Raw genomic sequence first — 18055 nt, forward strand, 5'->3', positions numbered from 1 at the left:
ACTTTCATCCTTAACCTTCCTGATTAGCTGTTCCAATTCTGTGCTGTTTTCCGCCAATATTATGGCATCATCTGTGTATCTTAGACCATTGATGTTCCTTCCTCCTATCTTCACTCCTTCTTCTGATTCTAACTCTGCTTTCCTTATGATATTTTCAACATATAAGTTGAACAAATAGGGTGATTGGATGCAGCCTTGCCTGACCCCTTTGCCTATTGTGAGCCAGTCTGTTTCTTGAATTCTGTTGTGATGGTGACCTTTGGTACAGATTTCTCATCAGGACTATCCAATTGTCATTAATTAATATTAATTAGCCTTGATTAAAACCCAAGAAGAGGAAAGTAAGATCTCACTGTTGTTGAGATGCTAATTTCTCTCACTATTAATTAAGGAGACATTAAAAAGAAGTTGAAAGAAAACAGATGTTTATTTGCTCCCTCTAGCAGAAAACAGCATGATATTTCACTGCCACAGGAACCAGTAGCAGCTGCTTCCTTACAGGACAAGAATTCCTTACCTTGGGGATCATGAAATATGCTGTTTGTAGCTACTTTGCAGAGTAGAAGATATTATAAATGCAAGGCTTATTCTTTTGGCATGATGCTTTCTTAAACGCCAAAGTATCAAGCATAAATAGTGGCTGTATTCTACATTTTAAAGCAGCAGAACAACACATGTGTACAGATATGCCATTACTGAAATCAGTGCCGAAGTATAGGAGGAAGATTATAATTACACAGATTATTGTGTTCAAAGTTACCAAACAGATTTATTTGGGTTTTAAAAAGAAATGAACACTCTCTATTTTTATTAGCACAAGCAAGAGCCAATTGGCCCAAGACATTTTCCTCACAGGATGCTAATTCTCAAGGTGATGAAACAGAGCATCCGCTACTATGTTCTTCTAGGACAGGGCAGGATCTTTCAGATCTAACTTCTCATTGAAGTTCCATTTTAAAAAAAAAACCATAGTAAGCATGTTTCCCTGGAGATGACATAATTGAAAAAACTCTCAATTACCCTGGTTATGCTGCTGGTCCACTGCATTTTTAAAAACACACTCTGTCTTCAAAAGCTCTAACTTCTGAATGGGCATACAAATCTCGCCCCACAAAAAAGTCCTCAGATCCAACCTATCTTCTATTACACAAGGGAGCTTGTATTCTAGGTCTGTAGCTAGAGAACAACAATCTAGGACATGTTAGAGCTAGCTAGGTTACTTCAAGACAAATAATTTAAAACAGAATTAAAATGTCTGGACTCAAGATAAAACCCATTTGAACAATTAAGCTTGGCTTGGCTTTTGAAATGTAACTTGGCAAATAATATAAAATTCTAAAAGGAGAATCATGTAAATAGAATTGGATAAAACAAATTAGAATATATATGTTTAATTTTTTTTAAAAAATCAAGCAACTATTCTAGTACTTCACTGATAATTTCTAGAAACTGAAATGAATAATCAAAACACTAGCACAATGTTGAATGAGACAGGATTGTTTCCCAGATAAAGCTGGATAAAGTGATAGTGAAAAGGTGCCTGGCAGTGGCTTTGTATTCTTCTAGCTGTTAGCTGGGAGGGAGTAGTTTCTCAGCCGGTGCTTGAATCAGACATGACAACACTAAGCTACAGGTCATAGTGATAATGGGAGAATGTGATAACTTGTTGTTCTGTGCCTTCAAGTCATTTCTGACTTATGGCGACCTTAAGGTGAACCTATCACAGGATTTCCATAGCTAGATTTGTTCAGAGGAGGTTTGCCATGCCCTTCCTCTGGGAGTTATTATGAGAAATGGGAGAAAATATTAAATGGCCAAATGATACCCAGCAATTCTCACTTTTTTCTAATCTGAACATGGTGGTGAACATACAGTACTTGGCAGGAGGGGGAAGACATGAAAACAAGGACAGGGTTGCTATACCTTTCACAGTTATGGAGAAGAGGTAATTTCAACTAGTGCATTTGCAACCCAGGCTGTTTTTTAACATCTTAGTTGGGTGTGCCAGACTTGACCTTTTCTAGGGAAATATGGCCTACCCAGTGTCACCTACATGGTATGAATTTCATTTTGGGGCTATTGCCATGTGCTACTGTCAGGCTGTCTTTGAAATACATGCAGAACCACATTAAAATATTCTGTATAAAAAATATGAAATGTAATATATTCTGCGCAAAGGCTGCATCAATAGAAGTATAGTGTCTAGATCAAGGGAAGTAATAGTGCCACTCTATTCTGCTCTGGTCAGGCCCCACCTGGAATGTTGCATCCAGTTCTGGGCACCACAATTTAAAAAGGATGTTTAAAAACTGGAGCGTGTCCAAAGGAGGCAGCTAAAATGGTGAAAGGTCTGGAAATCATGTCATATGAGGAACGACTTAAGGAGCTGGGGATGTTTAGCCTGGAGAAGAGAAGGTTAAGAGGTGATATGATAGCCCTGTTTAAATATTTGAAGGGATGTCATATTGAGGAGGGAGCAAACTTGTTTTCTGCTGCTCCAGAGACTAGGACCCGGAGCAATGGATGCAAGCTGCAGGAAAAGAGATTCTACCTCAACATTAGGAAGAACTTCCTGACAGTAAGGGCTGTTCGACAGTGGAACACACTCCCTCGGAGTGTAGTGGAGTCTCCTTCATTGGAGGTCTTTAAGCAGAGGCTGGATGGCCATCTGTTGGGAATGCCTTGACTGAGAGTTCTTGCATGGCAAGGGGTTGGACTGGATGGCCCTTGCAGTCTCTTCCAACTCTGTGATTCTATGATTCTATGAAAGGCAGTAGGGTGAGCTAACAAGTAGCCTGCCCATTTTTTGCTTTGACATCCTCTACTCACTTGAAAGAGTAAGTCTCTTCGCCAAAAGCAATATGGTTGTATATAGCAGAATTCAGTGACTGCCATCAATGTCAAACAATAACAGTTCTTGTAACTCAAGGACCTCACAAAGATAAATCCTTCTGAAAACTGATTTCACTGATGAAGTGGAAAAGGAACTCCCCAACCACTACCACCACTGCCAGAGAATATACTGAGGCACAGCAGCCTCGCAAAATCAGCTCCTCTTCAGGGGATGTGGTAACAAAGACCCAGTCACAATTCATGAGTTCCATGTCTGTGGCTGGTGAATCTGGGCAGTAGGATGAACTTTATATGAGCTATCTAGGGTGCTAAAGCGATATGAGAAATTAGGGCCCATATCTTGGATAGTTTCTTTAACATTTGAACTAAAATCCAGAGAGGAGTCAGTGCCCCACTGACATGGATGACACCAGCCACTATTGGAAGGTCCTTCACCTCGAGAAATCCCACGTCATACTGTCATTACAGTAATGTTGTGTATTGTGTTGAATTCTACCCCAATCCTTCATGTTAGATGGCAGAAATTGTTCCACTGCTGTTGCCAGGTTTTTCCATTTCAGAGATCCGGTTTGGAGTAAATTTGTATGAGCAACCATAATACCTTTCTGTTTTGTAAAGAGCTGCACAATACCCTGACGCTGTCCAAGAGCAGACATTAGATTAGCCTTAGTTTGAGATGCAGAGTATCTTTCCTGGGCAAAATGAATTAATTATCTATAAGATAGAAGTGAAAATAGAATAAAGACTATCTTAAAGGTCAAGAAAGAAAAGACTAAGAAAGGCAACATAAGGAAAGTCAATAAAAACTCTTAAACTGTCACTATGGAAAAGTGATTTCTTAAGTAATCAAGATAGAATCAACATACCAGTCTGGTACAGTATGCCAGTCAGTGAATATTCCACCTGTACATTGAGCACCACATTCAATCAGATGGCCTGCAAGACTAGAAACCAAGAATAATGTCCTGATTTGGAAGATATATTCTAACAACCTTTTAATTTAATGACAGACACCTTAGTTAATTGGGTGTTTTCCATTAAATTTTAATTACTTAAAAGATTTTTTCTCAGCTGTCTGTATGCATATCTTTATATACATCTATAGTGAATCATTTCATTTTACAAGATCCCACTTTGCAAGAGGCAAAAATATTTTTAATAAATAAGCATTCAAAAACCTAACACCATTGGCAGTTTTTATAATTTTGAATCCATCTTGAGTATTATACTTACAAAGCTTTTCCCACTTTATGGAATGAAAAAGTATCACTACTTTTCAATTGACTCTCCATCTTAAACAAAGATGGAATACCAGCAGCTAATTCAATAATTTCATAGACTTTGGCAATAACCTCAAGATCACTGCTTGTAATAGGTTCTAGTAGTGAAATAAGTGAATCTTGACATCAGTGTTCATGCAGCTACAAAATACACTTGTTGCTAAGGTAAAGGTTTCCCCTTTGACAAGTTTGTCTAGTCATGCCAAACTGTAGGATCCCTCACTTGTTGCTAACTTCTAGATTTGATTTGATTTTACTGCATAAATTTATTTCTGGGATGGGTAGAATTGGAAAAGGGAAGGCTAAATTCATTCTAGCATACATATATAGTCCATACTGGAATTAGGGTCTGTCAAAGCTGACAAATGTGATGACGACAATAATAATAATAATAATAATAATAATAATAATAATAATAATATTTATTTATACCCCGCTCTTCAGTCAAGGCTATCAGAGCGGCTTACAATTTGTTAATTAGACATTTCCCTGCCCTCAGGTTTACAATCTAAAAAAAAAACACACAAACAAAATGAGAAGGGAATGGCAGTAGGGAAGGGGAATGGCTCTGGGTGAGCATATACAAGGTTTTTGTACAGACAGGCATCCTCTTTTATTTTATCTATTTCATATATTTGTCCTCCACTCACAAAAAAACCAAGAAGTGCCGTTTATGAAAGCCATATGTACAAATCATGATTTAAAGTTGACTTATGAATGCTGCTTTTTTTTAAAAAAAAAAGCCTTCTATTATAGTTCACATCTTGGAATGTACTAAACTAATATTTTGTTGTCCAACTGTACCAATCTCTTCAGTGCCAAATGAAGATATCCATACTGTCCCAGCAAGTGAATTTGGAAAACTTACTTTTTTAGACTACAGCATTCAGAATCCCACACCCAGCATTGATTTGGTGCATGCATCAACCTCGCTGGATCATGTTTTCCCAAAGCATACTACTTAGAATATAAGTGCATTCTCCACTAGTGAACAAGATTATCTTCTGACCCAGTGTATTTTTAATAAGCTCCATACACAAGTATTAAATTGACACTTTTCAAATCAAGTGTTCTATTAGTATTGTGCTTTTTCTTGACTGTGTTACTGCCATTATATTTTAACAACATTCGTAAAGAATTAAATCATTTACCTGCCAGATGCTAGGAGGTTGAACTCATCTCTATTCCAGCCAAACTATAAAAATATAATGTTTAAATTGTTAGATGAATTTATACATTAAGTAATTCATATTAAAATACAGAAAGCATAGTCCAGTTCATCACCAAAGCAGTGCCCTGCATTAGATTCCTAAAGGCTCAGTACAGCCTCATTTCCCTCTTATGTATCCACAGATGGAGGCAACACACTAAGGGAAATACAGTCCTTTGTGCACAGATACAGTGTCTGCAGCAAAAAAGGGAAAAATAAAAAAGAGGAGAAAAAACGATTGAACAGGCTAACAGATGTGTCATTTTTCAAGCATACTTTTAAAATAGGACAAAGTGCAGTAGGATTTAAAACTGATGCTGTTACTATTAAACTTACACAGCATGAATATTCTCTGAGTGCTTTATGAACAACACTTCATGACTTCTGAACATAAGGCTTGCAACGTGAAAGGCATGCTTTCCAACACATTTCATTTTACAGATTCAACAAGTGTATGCTCAGTGATGCATGGATCCCTATACTGTTTTTTTAAATTAACCAGATTCTTCAGTTTAAAAAATGGCCCAGAAATGAGAGGAAAAATTAAGCAATTGATTTTTGGTGCCACCTTGTGGCATGCAAAATGATTTTCATGTTTTACCTGAAGCCCTAATGTTGATTCATAAGCAACTCCAAATGATTTATGAGAATGATTAACTAAAGATGTTTATCTGAAAAAGCTGTAAATATATTGAAAATGCAGATTGTCAAAACACCATTTACAAGAATGCCGCATTTCTTTCAGAAAGTAGCTAGATTGTCTTGAACAAACAGGGACCGTTCTTTAGAACTACAAGAAACCTACCAGAATCCCCACTTTTTTTGTTTATGCAGAAATAACTCATTTACAAGTAAGAGTATGAAACCAAGACAAACAGTGCAACACAATTATTTATCTTCTGTAGATTGTGCTATGTTCCTCAGATTTAATTTGTTTACACAATGTTAGCTGGATGAACAAGACCCAATACTGTGCAGTGGTTTTAGTGCTGGACAAAGACTGTGGGAGACCAGGGTTTGAATTTCCACTTGGTCAGTCCACTGGGTGACCTTGGCTAAGTCAGGCTCTCTCGCTCTCAGAGGAAGGCAATGGCAAAACCCCTCTGACTAAATTTTGCCAAAAACCCACAAGTAGATATGTCTTAGAGTTGCCATAAATCAGAAGTGACTTGAAGGCACACAACAACAAAGCAGAAGAAACAACTGCAGACCACATGCCTCATTGGGGCAACTTTTATGATGTGAAATGTCAATAAATAACATAGTATATGTACTGTAAGTATGCCATGTAATATGCAAGTACTGTATAGGTGAGCTGTGTACTATGCAATTTCTTTGAGGTACAATAAAGTTCAAAATAAGCGAAATGTTCTAAATGAGCAAAAGCCATAATATAATCAGACAGAATACAATGCCCAAAACATTCTTCCTGTTAAAACTGAGTATAAAAAGGACAAAGTGTACATGACCAGTTTGCGTCAAACACTGTTGAAACTATGTGTTTGTATTTTATTGATCTCACCATCATGTTTTCTGCTTCATTTTGAAATAAATAAAACTTAAAATACTGAAAAAGTGTTTGCATTTTGTTTTAATAATAATAATAATAATAATAATAATAGGTTTTATTTATATTGTCCCGCCTCTCCCGACGGATCGAGGCGGGATTACAACAGAATTATACAAACACAATATTAATAACAGTTATTTAAAATCACAATATAAAACCATATCCCATCTAAAAACAATTGGTACAATATAAAATTTTATCACAGCCTGAGGTAGACTCCTGATCGGGAGGTAGTGAACATGTTGAGCCTATAAAAGATCAGGAGAGTATGCTTGCCAGAAGAGGTGTGTTTTCAGTGCCTTTTTGAAGGCATCCAAGGTGAAAATAAGTCAAAGCTCTTCCGGAAGGTTGTTCAAAATTGTTGGGGCCATAGCCGAGAATGCTCTTTGGTGAGTAGATGTTAATCTCACCTTGAGGTGTTCAAGTAGATTCTTCCCACTTGTTCTGAGAGTGCGGGGCGGATTATGTCGGGAGAGGCGTTCCCTCAAGTAACTCAGGCCCAAATCATGTAGGGCTTTAAAGGTGATCACCAACACTTTGTATTGGGCCCAGAAGCTAATTGGCAGCCAGTGTAAGGATTTTAGTACAGGTGTTATATGGTCTGACCTTGAGGTACCAGTGACCAATCTGGCTGCGGCATTTTGGACTAGCTGAAGCTTCCGAACTTGGTACAAAGGTAGCCCCATGTAGAGTGCATTATAGAAATCTAAACGAGAGGTTACCAGTGCGTGTACCACAGTTTCAAGGTCCTTTCGGTCCAGACAGGGGCGCAGTTGGCGTATCAGCCGAAGCTGGTACCAAGCACTCCTGGCCATCGCATCTACTTGAGATGATAACTGTAGGTATGAATCCAGGAGTACTCCCAAACTGCAAACTTTGTCTTTTAGGGGAAGTGTGACCCCGTCCAGGACTGGATGACAAAACTCCCTCCTGGACTTGGAGAACCTATTACGAGTACCTCTTTTTTCTCTGGATTCAACCTGAGTTTGTTAATGACTTTATTACAAGAAAAAACAGTAGAAATTTAACATTCATGTAAGTAGAAGAAATTATTTCAGATTTGGAAACAGTGATTCACTTACAGAATGAATTAGTGGTCCCAGTACAAGGCTACTGTCAACACACCTTCCAGTCACTATAACATCTGCTCCTAGGTCAAGAGCTCTACTTATTGGTCTTGCACTGAAGAAACAAAGCATTGATCATCAAATTACCAAACAAAGCATTGATCATCAAAATCTTGAATCATTTATTCACCATTTAAAATAATCCAAAAAATGATCTTAAAAGATTCAAAATTCAATCCAGCAGATGCAGTTCAGCCTGGTGACCCTCTGCTTTGCTGTGTTATATGACTGACTGCCTAATAAAAATAAACACTGGCCAGAGAGGGACAGACAGAAAACATAAGGGACTGGAAATACAAGTGACAGTTTTAATCAAAGTCCACCCATTATACTGTCAGTCCTCTGTATCCATGGATTCTGTATCCACCATACATGTCTTGTATGTATATATCTCTCTCAAAAAAGCAAACCTTAACTTTTGCCATTTTATTTAAGGAACACCATTTTACTATGCCATTGTATTTAATGGGACTTGAGCATCCATGGAATTTGGTATTCAATGGGGTCCTGGAACCAAACCACAGCAGATGTGGTTTGGTTCACTATAGTCAAAACAGAGCTTTAGGAAATCCATCACCACACAGGGTAAGTAAGTTCCTCATCTGTTAAAATGAACTACCTAAATCATTATGTTAAGTTTTAATGAGTTAGAAATCCTGATTCCTACTAGGGATGTAAAAAAAATTTCCCACATTGTCTCATCAACTAGAAGAAAGGGTGTTTTGACACACTAAAACAACAAATCAAAAATGGTCAACTGCTGAAAATATTTAGCATTTTGGGACTTTTAACAAAAAAAAAATCATTAGTATAAAAGCACTTTTCATGTATCATTTTTAGTCAAGGTTTTTGAAAAAGGTTTTCTCTTTAAAATCAGTGCAACGGATTTGTTTACACAAAAAAAAGTTCTGATATTCAAAAAGAAAGAAACATCCACAAAGATTCTCATGATGTCCAGCAATGATAAAACTTTTGAAAGAATTTGTTCTTCATGGTACTAACAACACAAATTAAGATTTTTACACACACACACACAAACACACACACACATCTATTATAAGCTTTAAGATCATAAACACAAAGTGAATATCCCCAAAAAGAGAAGAAGACAAAACCTAGGCATACAGATTCCTTGGTTGTTTTTTTTTAAATCAAGTACATTTACTCCATAAGATGCAAATGTTCCTTGGTTTTGCCAAGCCAACAGATAACGTCTGTGCCTCAAACTTTCACTCTGAAACTTTACTAGCCAATGGTCTATACAAATTCTGCAGATAACTGAATCTCCTTAGCACTTTTGCTGGCAGCTATCACTGGTACTTCCAGACCCTTTTAATTAAATTAAAATGCAAGAATCTGAATAATATCTAGGGTACACAATTACATGCATATTACGCCAATGCATTTAAATACAACCCCCCCCCACATATGGCAAAAACGCGGGACCTCAAGTCCCGTTTGTTTCAGTGGGCACTCCTGCGTATGGGGCTTGCTGTCTGCGTAAGGTTAAAACTGCGGATGGTAACCCCGCAGATGGGGCAGGCAGGTTGTACAACTTTTTACAAAATACATCACTTAAAAATCTTACCCCAAATAAACATTCATGCTTTGGATATTTTCTGGAAATGGCATCCCATTATCTCCTTTGGAAACAGCTTTTTTAATGTTGTTTAACTGTAAATAATGCATTTAATATAAATATATTTAATTACAACTTTGACTTTCAAGATATACATTTTGTATTAATTCTAGGCAATGTTGCTCAATTACCAAACAAAACACTAAGTAGGACCATTTTCAGAAGTGTAGCTTATTGGTTATATAACCTCATAAATTGAAGCATTAAGGGCAAGTAACAAATCTGATAGCCGCCTTTTCTCCTTTGCTCTCTTGCCATAAACCAGGAGTGTGCAGCGTCCAAAGCTTGTGGGCCATAGAAGGCAATCCTTGCCCCACATCTCCCATTTTCACACATCTCTGGGGTTTTTCCTTATAATTGGTCAACTGTGCCTATCATGACTATAAATTGATATTTTGGGCTATGAGGAGGCTGGACCTAGTTTAGTCGCAGGAGGCCTTTTTCTAAGTAAAGGTGAATTGTAGTCTCTTCCAATTTTTTTAAAAAAGTTTGTTTGGGTGCAAACCAGGCCATGGGGGCTGAGCATGACTTGTCATGCCCCCAGAAGCTTCTACGATAGGGATTTGTTATTTTTAGGCCCAAAAAGAGTTGAGGAGAGGTGCAAGAGGTGCAAAAAACAGTCTTGGGCTGCATGTTGCCTCAAGGACAAAAAAATTCTCCTCTGCCTTAAGCTTTATTAGTTGCTTTAACTTGCCACAATGTTTGAAGTAACAAATGACTGAGCAGTCTCTTCAAACCAGGATTACAAACCTTAGCAAAGTCAAAACAAGACTTGAATGCTTAAGAGCTATTCAAAATTGAGTATGAAATCCAGAGTAAATATGGTTTTTGTACTTGAAAGACATGAGTAATTAGAAACAAGTTTCATTATTTTGACTGCAAATAAGTGGTTCTTCTATAAACAGCAATTGCTTAATCATATATTAAAATCTCTTTATCCATTTGATATGGCATTGATTGAAATGAGGAGCAATGAAGTGGCTACCTTGGAGGAAACTTCATTTCATCCAAACAGAGATGACTGGAAAGTGAGGGGCTGACAAAGAAAAGCTGTCTGCTCCTGTTTTTGTGGTTTGAACCACATGGAGATTGTCATTGTATATAAAATCTGTGAAGCTAAGCATAATCTAAAGGTATTCTGGGCTTTGGCTGCAAATGAAGTTATCTGATTTCCTCACCATCTTGCCATGGAAGTTATTCTCTCTGCTTGCTTCTAGGGCTGAAGGAAACTTGAACACCCCACCATTAGGTTAAGTACCTACTTTAGGCAACAGAGAGTGAGTTTAACGAAAGGACAACAAATTGTTCAGTGATTTAATTTATTATTACAGTATATTTTTAATGTCAGAAAGGAGAAAAGGCATTTGTGAGATTTTCTTAGGGGCTCGACAGGGGGTGGCAAAACACTGCCCCATTTGCCCTGGATCACTGCCGCGGCAACCACATGGCGCAGCAATGATCCACTCCCACTCGGGAGCAAAAAGATGACACCCTTTCTAGCCAGTGCCGTTTGGGCACTTTGCCGCCTGTGTGTCATCATGGCCCACTCCATGTGGATGGGCATGCACCATGATGGTACACAGGCAGCAAAAGTAGGGCTGGACGTGTGTGGACTTTCTACTTTCAGCCCCAGGCTGGCACAAAGTGCCAGTCTGTTTAGCGCCTTAGTTGCCAAAATAACTTGACCTACCTAGGAAACAATGTCCTTTGGCTTTGGGAGGATGGGCTACCGTTTGCTGTTGTGCTTCAGTAAAATATCTTGGGGTAGACCTAGTCTGATATTCTCAGAATAGGAATCTTCATTAGTATGCAAAAGGGATCTTGCAGCACCTTTGAGACTAACTGTATGAAAGAAATTGTAGCATGACCAAAACACATGGGCCAAATGACGCAGCTTCTGGCCGTGTTTGGGGCATAGCATTCAGATGACACATGCCCTGAATGTGGCCAGAAGTCACATGACACCACACAATCTCTGAAGAACTGGGCCAACCAAGAAGGAGTGGATAGGATCCACTCCTTAAAGTGGCTCAGTTCAGGATCGCAATGGCGACCCAGATTGAGCCCAGGCCCATGTAGTTGCCTCAGCCCTGGTGCAAACGGCACCAGGGTGGTTGCACATCACTCTTTTCGGCCTGTCTGTTTTGGGCCTTAGTCCACTTCCTCCAGACTAACATGGCTATGCCCCAAGAATCTAGTCCACTCAGAGACATGCTTCTTTCTTTGGTCCACAATAAAATTCTAATCTGTAAGCCATTACAACTATAATTTATCACTCTTGTTAACCACTATTACTTCTGTTAATGGGTCTACCTTGTTTTTTGCTTTTAGTGGTCATTAGCCACACCAGTACAAGGAAATGGTTATCCACTGTATTGGTATAATGCATTTATTTAATAGAAACACCAAGATCCTAATCAGGCTTTGCCATTCCATGACACACATATCCCCTTGTTCTATTGTACAAAAAAATGACCAAACCTTCCAAACCATATTCCTTTGTAAAAACTGAAATGTACCTCTCCCATCAAATCATCACCAGTAACCACAGCTATCTTCAAGCCAACACCAGCCTTTTCTGCCACCTGCTGGAGAGCAGCAGCACAGGCGAGTGGATTCATCCCCCCAGCATTGCTGACAATGCGAACACCTAAGACAAGAGGAAAAGTGCAGAATTATGAAAAGCAGAAACATATAGACAAACTGATATCTCCCTTGACTATTTTTGTGCAGATTGTTTTGGCTGTTATTAGCTACCAAATCACTGTATAGTGCTTAATATGTACCTCTGATTGTTTAAACCCTGTTTAAAATTTAAACAGTCAATTGTAGTCAATACTTAATGCCTCAATGCAAGAAAGTTTTGTAAATTGGAAAATTGCTTGGCTAGGTTTTGATGAGTCTTTATAAACTTTATAAACATGAAGCCATGGGGCCAAATGTTTCCTTGATACTCATCCCTTCCTTCCACCTGCTTTGACACAAAAATCTAATGTCATATTAAGATACAGTTTCCCACTGTACCACAATGAAGGAAATCTCACTAAAAGTCACTTAGCAATCCAAGAAAGGAAGATAGGATGTGTTAGAAGCCAAAGGCAAAAAAGCTCCTTCATGTCTAAATCCAGCTCCCACTGAAAATCCTTTCCTAAGGAACATTTGTATTAATTTTAATTGTTGTTTCCATTAGATTGTTGACCACTTGAAAGATCTAGTGAGATGTTACTCATAGGAACCAGGGACCACCTACCTCTGTACTCTTTCCACATAAGAATCCATCTAAAGAGAAGATATTTCTGTTTGCAGGGAGGCTTTCCACACAAACAAAATCATCCATTTTCCTTAGGAAATTAAAAGTAGGAATTTAGGCAAGTTACCTTCCATGTGAGGAAAGTGGTAACAGAGGGGGGCTGAGTTGGCATTCCCTGGCTCCTCTGTGGAAAAATGTGGAGCAAGTAATGCCTGCACAGAGTTTGCGACCATTAAAGAGCCAAAATTTGGTTCAATAGTGGGGCAAATATAATAAATATATTTATAAGTGACATGACATGTTTTAAGACATTAAATGGGAAGGCAAGGGTAGCTGCCAATACAACAAAAGTACAACAGCCTCATACCTTTTCTGTGTATATCCTTTATATAAGGAGCTACTGCAGTTAATACAAAATCAGGTGTATATCCCAAGTCCTGAAATAAATAAATAAATAAATACATTGTAAAAAATATGCTAAATAGGTTTTTCATTCTGAGAAAACATTTTTTATGTTTTAACCTCTGCAAGAACAATTCCAAAACAATGGCAATGAAGAATTTGGCTTTGAAATATACACACAGATAAATTACCAGTAACTACCCAACAAAGACACGAAAGCTTAGCAAACCTACTACCTGTAAGGGAAGTGCAACATAGATCCAAGTAATCAAGATTTAATATATTTAATTTGTCCTAGTACTTCAAAAATTTAAATCATATACATATTAGTCAGATTAGAAATATATTCCAATGGTGGCAACTTCTTATTTTTTTAAAATGGATTCTAATAATTGGACCTTTCCCCTAGAAAGCAAATCTACTTACTGGAGCTCTTGCTTTGGCAGTAGCTAGTAAAGACATTGTAATTTCAGAGAGGTAATCAAAAACCAGGAAATCCAGCTTCCCTCCATACAGTAGTTGAGGAACTAATGCAATAAAATAAACTGATATCAGAAGAAGAAAAATCACACTGCAGTGTAAAAAATATTGATTGTAACAGTTTTGAAACAGAAGTTTTGCAGGAAACAATTTATCACTGATAATGAGGTAAATGATACATCTTACATAAGCAGCCTAATTAGAAGGTTCTGTTTCCAAGTCTACATATAATTATCTTTCTCAGTCGGAAGAACCAATGTCTCAATTTTATCTCCTACCTAAAATCCATAAGGCAATTTCCCCTGTTCCCTGATCATCGTTTCTGGTTGCGGTTCAGTCCTAGAACTTTATCTGACTACATTGAGTCTTTTGTAAAAATAAATAAATAAAAACAACCAAATTAAATCACATATTAAGGATACCACTGATTTTTTAAATTTTACAAAGAAATAACGCTTAATAAGGAATACATCATGGTGTACAAAATATATTTAGTTGACATTTTTCTAATATGTAAAGGTGGTGAGACTACAGGCTGGGATATGCAGGTTGGGTCCAAAACACTCCAAAATTGTCCAGATGGGTGGTAGGGGCTGCATCCACACTGCAGAAACAATACAGGTTGACACTACTTTAATGGCCATGGCTCAATGCTATGGAATTCTGGGAATTGTAGTTTGATGTGGCACCAAAGCAGCAGAGCTCTGGTGCCACAATTACAATTCCCAGAATTCCATCAGGCTTAAGCCATGACATTTAAAGTAGTGGATTATTTCTGCAGTGTGGATGCAGCATGAGATAGTGCTATGTTTGCTTTATGATGGTTTGATGTACACAAACTCTGTGTACATCAAACCATCATAAACCATCATCAACATGCACAAAATTATTAAAAATATTAGGTATAAAATTACCTTCTTCCTATGTGTATAAGGTGCATACGAAACATAAATGAATGTATTTAGAGCTGGGTCCCATCTGCAAGCTATCTCATTATGTAAATGCAAATATTCTAAAATGGATTGAAGATATGTAAACAATACAGGAATGCAAATGTGTGTTTTTGTATCTAGCTATTACTGATACAGGTTTTAATATTTACAGTTTTAAAAGACTATGGTAATCAAAATATTGTACAGTATATAGATATACAGTTTATAGTATACAGTATGTATGTATGTATGTACAGTACAGAGTGGTCCCTCCACATTCACTAGGGTTAGGAGTGAAGGAACCGCATGAATGTGGAAAAACAGCAAATAAAAAAAAACATTGTGTTTTTTTTTTTACCTAAGAGAACACCTCTCTAGGGATCTCCAGGTCCTCCAGTGCAACTCTATGGTCAATATCTGCCAAACGCTGATCACAGAATCATGCTGGAGGAACTACAAATGCCTAGAGAAGTGTTTTCTCTAGGAGCTTCTAGGTTCTCCAGCACAACTCTGTCAACTTCCAGCAGAACTTTGCTGGATTGCTAGAAAGAACATGTTAATCAAAACCGCAAATAATTAAATCTGCAAAAGTCAAAGCCGCAAATCTGGGGGGCCAACTGTATATACAGTATATATAGAAAGGGAGCATTAATTGGCTATCAAACTGAAGATGATGGCATGCATATTACTTTAACATTGTGGCATTCATAGGCATAAGTGGTATTGTTCTTCAAACTGCAGTTTCTAGTTTTCTGTTTATTGAGGTGCATATGAGACTTGCGTTTTCACTCTGGACTGATTCATCCACAGTAGCTTCTCCTAGTCCCATAGGGCCTGTACAGACAGGCCAAAATAAAGCTGCTTCTGATCACTTTGGAGGTATGCTGTCTAAATGATGCATGCGTCCTAAAAGTCCAGAAGCTGTGCCAAAGCCGCACTCTGGTCCTAAGGACTGGAGCATGGCTTTGGCACAGCTTCTGGCCTCTTAAGATGCGTGTGTCATTTAAACAGCATACCTCCAAAGTGATCCGAAGCAGCTTCATTTTGGGCTGTCTGTATGGGCCCATACTCGCCAAAATCAGCTTTATTCCCTTTTTCAGAATGACAGCTTCAAGTTTACCCTGTGCATTCACAATCCAAATTATACACATATAATCAATTCAGTACAAGTGAACTAAATGATTTCAAACACTGGACAGCAATCCTATCCTATGCTATCCTATCCTATCCTATGCACCCTGCCATGGAAATCCCACTCGCTCCATCAAGCTCACTTTTGAGATTTATGGTTGCAATGAAATTGAGTGCTGCAAAACATCAAATTTGCAACCATTTTGGCGCCATCTGCCGTCCTATTCTTCACTGATTTCACAAACATGTTATTCAGAGAAAACTTGGGGATGATGAGTCAATCTTGTTTGTTTCTCAGAGAAGGCAGCGTTTTTATTTCTTTTTGGATTAGCTTTGCACAGCTCCATTTCAACACCTCTTCCTTTTGAGGCACCTAAGGCTGCATCTGCACTGCAGAAATAATCCGATTGACATCACTTTAAACTTCCATGGCTCAGTTCTATGCAATTCTGGGAATTGTAGTGGGAACTACAATTCCCAGAATTCCCTACCATTGAGGTGTGGCAGTTAAAGTGGTGTCAAACTGGATTATATCTGCAATGCAATTTCCAGAATTCTCAAGCATTGAGCCGTGGTAGTTAAAATTGGTGTCAAACCGGATTATTTCTGCAGCGCAGATGCAGCTTAAGTGTGCTGCGCATCTGTGTTGAATCAACATTTACAAATTAAGCTGCAAATGAATCCACTCTTTCTGATGCTTGAGAATGATAGCAGTTGAGTCTGTTCCAATTACGAGACTCATGATGGGGCACAATAGTATTATAAACTACCTTTCCTCCCACCTGTTTAGAAGAGTGTACATGGATTATCCTATTTTGCCTTCACAACAACTTTGCAAGGTAGGCTAACATGAGACTCTTATGACAGGGAAGGAATTTGAACTCTTTCACTTTTTAGCCAAAGTCCAACACTTTAATTGCTTCTATGGCTGCTCTTGAAGGCAGATTGTGGGTGGGTCTACACTGTAGAAATAATGCACTTTGACACTGCTTTAACTGCCATGGCTCCATCCTACAGAACCATGGGATCTCCAGTTTTGTGAAGCACTCTTTGACTAAAGGCCTTGTTGTTGTTGTTGTTGTTGTTGTGTGTTCCAATTTATGGTGTGACAAAGAAGGCTAAATGTCTCACAAAACTACAGTTCCCAGAATTCCCTAGTATTCAGCCAGGACAGTTAAAGCAGTCTCAAACTGGATTATTTCTCCAGTGTGTTTTGGACCAGAGAGTGACTTGTCCAAGTGGGAATTCAAACCCTGGCCTCCCAGAAGTAGAGTATCTCACACTACTCTCCTAAAACGTTTGCTAATCCACTTTAACTGCTCTGACAGCCTCCTGTTGCATTTGGGGGTTTGTAGTCCAGTGAGGCCTAAGAGCTCTCTGGCTGAGAATTCTAAATGCCCCTTCCTATAAACTACAAGCCCCACAATGCAACGGGGGCAGGCAGTGGTCCTCATACTGTGCCCTTTCTTTAAGGACTTTTGGACTTCAGCTCCCAGAATCCCACTCTATTGGCCAACGTGGCTGAGGCTTCTGGGAACTGAAGTCCCGAAGTGTCTTATTAAAGGGCACAGTTTGGGGACCGCTGAATTAAAGTGAAATGGATACGTTTCAACAAAAAGGTCTTCAGTTTTACCTGAGGCCGCAGTGTCTCCCCAGAAGCCCGAAGCGCAGCCGATCCGCACTGGGCTCGGCGGAGGGGCGCAGGCCTCATTGCTCCGACGGCGGCAGACGCTGCTGCTACTACTACTACTAGGCCTCCCCGCCCTCAAGAGCCCAGGGCCGGCTGCAACTGCAACAGCAGTGGCCCTTCCCCGGAGCCCCAGCATTGCGACGCCGCTCGTGGTGGCGTCCCTTCAGGAGGAGGCGAGGCCTGGGAGGGAAGTGGCGCCTAGAAAGAGGCGGAGGAGGAGGAGGCCCAGGCCAGGCCTCACCTCCAGTCAGTCACTTGATTGGAAACCCAAGTTGGACGCCAGCCTCATAATGGCTGCACGCTGCATCCACCTGGAGAAATAACCCGGTTTGGTTGCGCTTTAACTCTCTGTCTGGCTCTTTGCTATGGAATTCTGGGAGTTGGAGTTTGTTGTGGGGCCCAGAGAGGAACTGTGCTCCAACTCCCAGAATTCCATAGCAAAGAACCAGACAAGTCAAAGCGCTGGCAAACCGGTTTATTTCTCCAGTGTG

At 39.0% G+C, this 18055-nt stretch overlaps 1 protein-coding gene across 6 annotated transcripts in view; it reads right to left on the bottom strand.

Annotated features, from left to right (window-relative positions):
• The window catches only part of LOC149312893 (uncharacterized), a 48582-nt gene extending 30861 nt beyond the window's left edge, over positions 1-17721 (bottom strand). For 5 of the 6 annotated variants that reach the window (XR_016281326.1, XM_089525640.1, XM_089525641.1 and 2 more), the window contains exons 1-8: positions 17508-17721; positions 13758-13858; positions 13297-13366; positions 12199-12329; positions 9629-9714; positions 7996-8095; positions 5285-5328; positions 3720-3797 (exon numbers count right to left, since the gene is read on the bottom strand). Coding sequence is in view for 5 of the 6 variants with exons in the window: in XM_089525640.1 (XP_089381766.1) it covers positions 3720-3797; positions 5285-5328; positions 7996-8095; positions 9629-9714; positions 12199-12329; positions 13297-13366; positions 13758-13858; positions 17508-17700 (803 nt within the window). In the remaining variant the exon portion in view is untranslated. Of the gene's footprint in view, positions 1-3719; positions 3798-5284; positions 5329-7995; positions 8096-9628; positions 9715-12198; positions 12330-13296; positions 13367-13757; positions 13859-16656; positions 16695-17507 lie in introns of those variants that run through there. The other variant, XM_089525642.1, reaches the window with a different exon arrangement.
• Positions 17722-18055: the final 334 nt, after the last annotated feature.

The sequence above is a fragment of the Sceloporus occidentalis genome, unplaced genomic scaffold, assembly GCF_023333645.1.
Source record: "Sceloporus occidentalis isolate IW3139 unplaced genomic scaffold, rSceOcc1.0.p SCAF_5, whole genome shotgun sequence".
Lineage (NCBI taxonomy): Eukaryota > Metazoa > Chordata > Lepidosauria > Squamata > Phrynosomatidae > Sceloporus > Sceloporus occidentalis.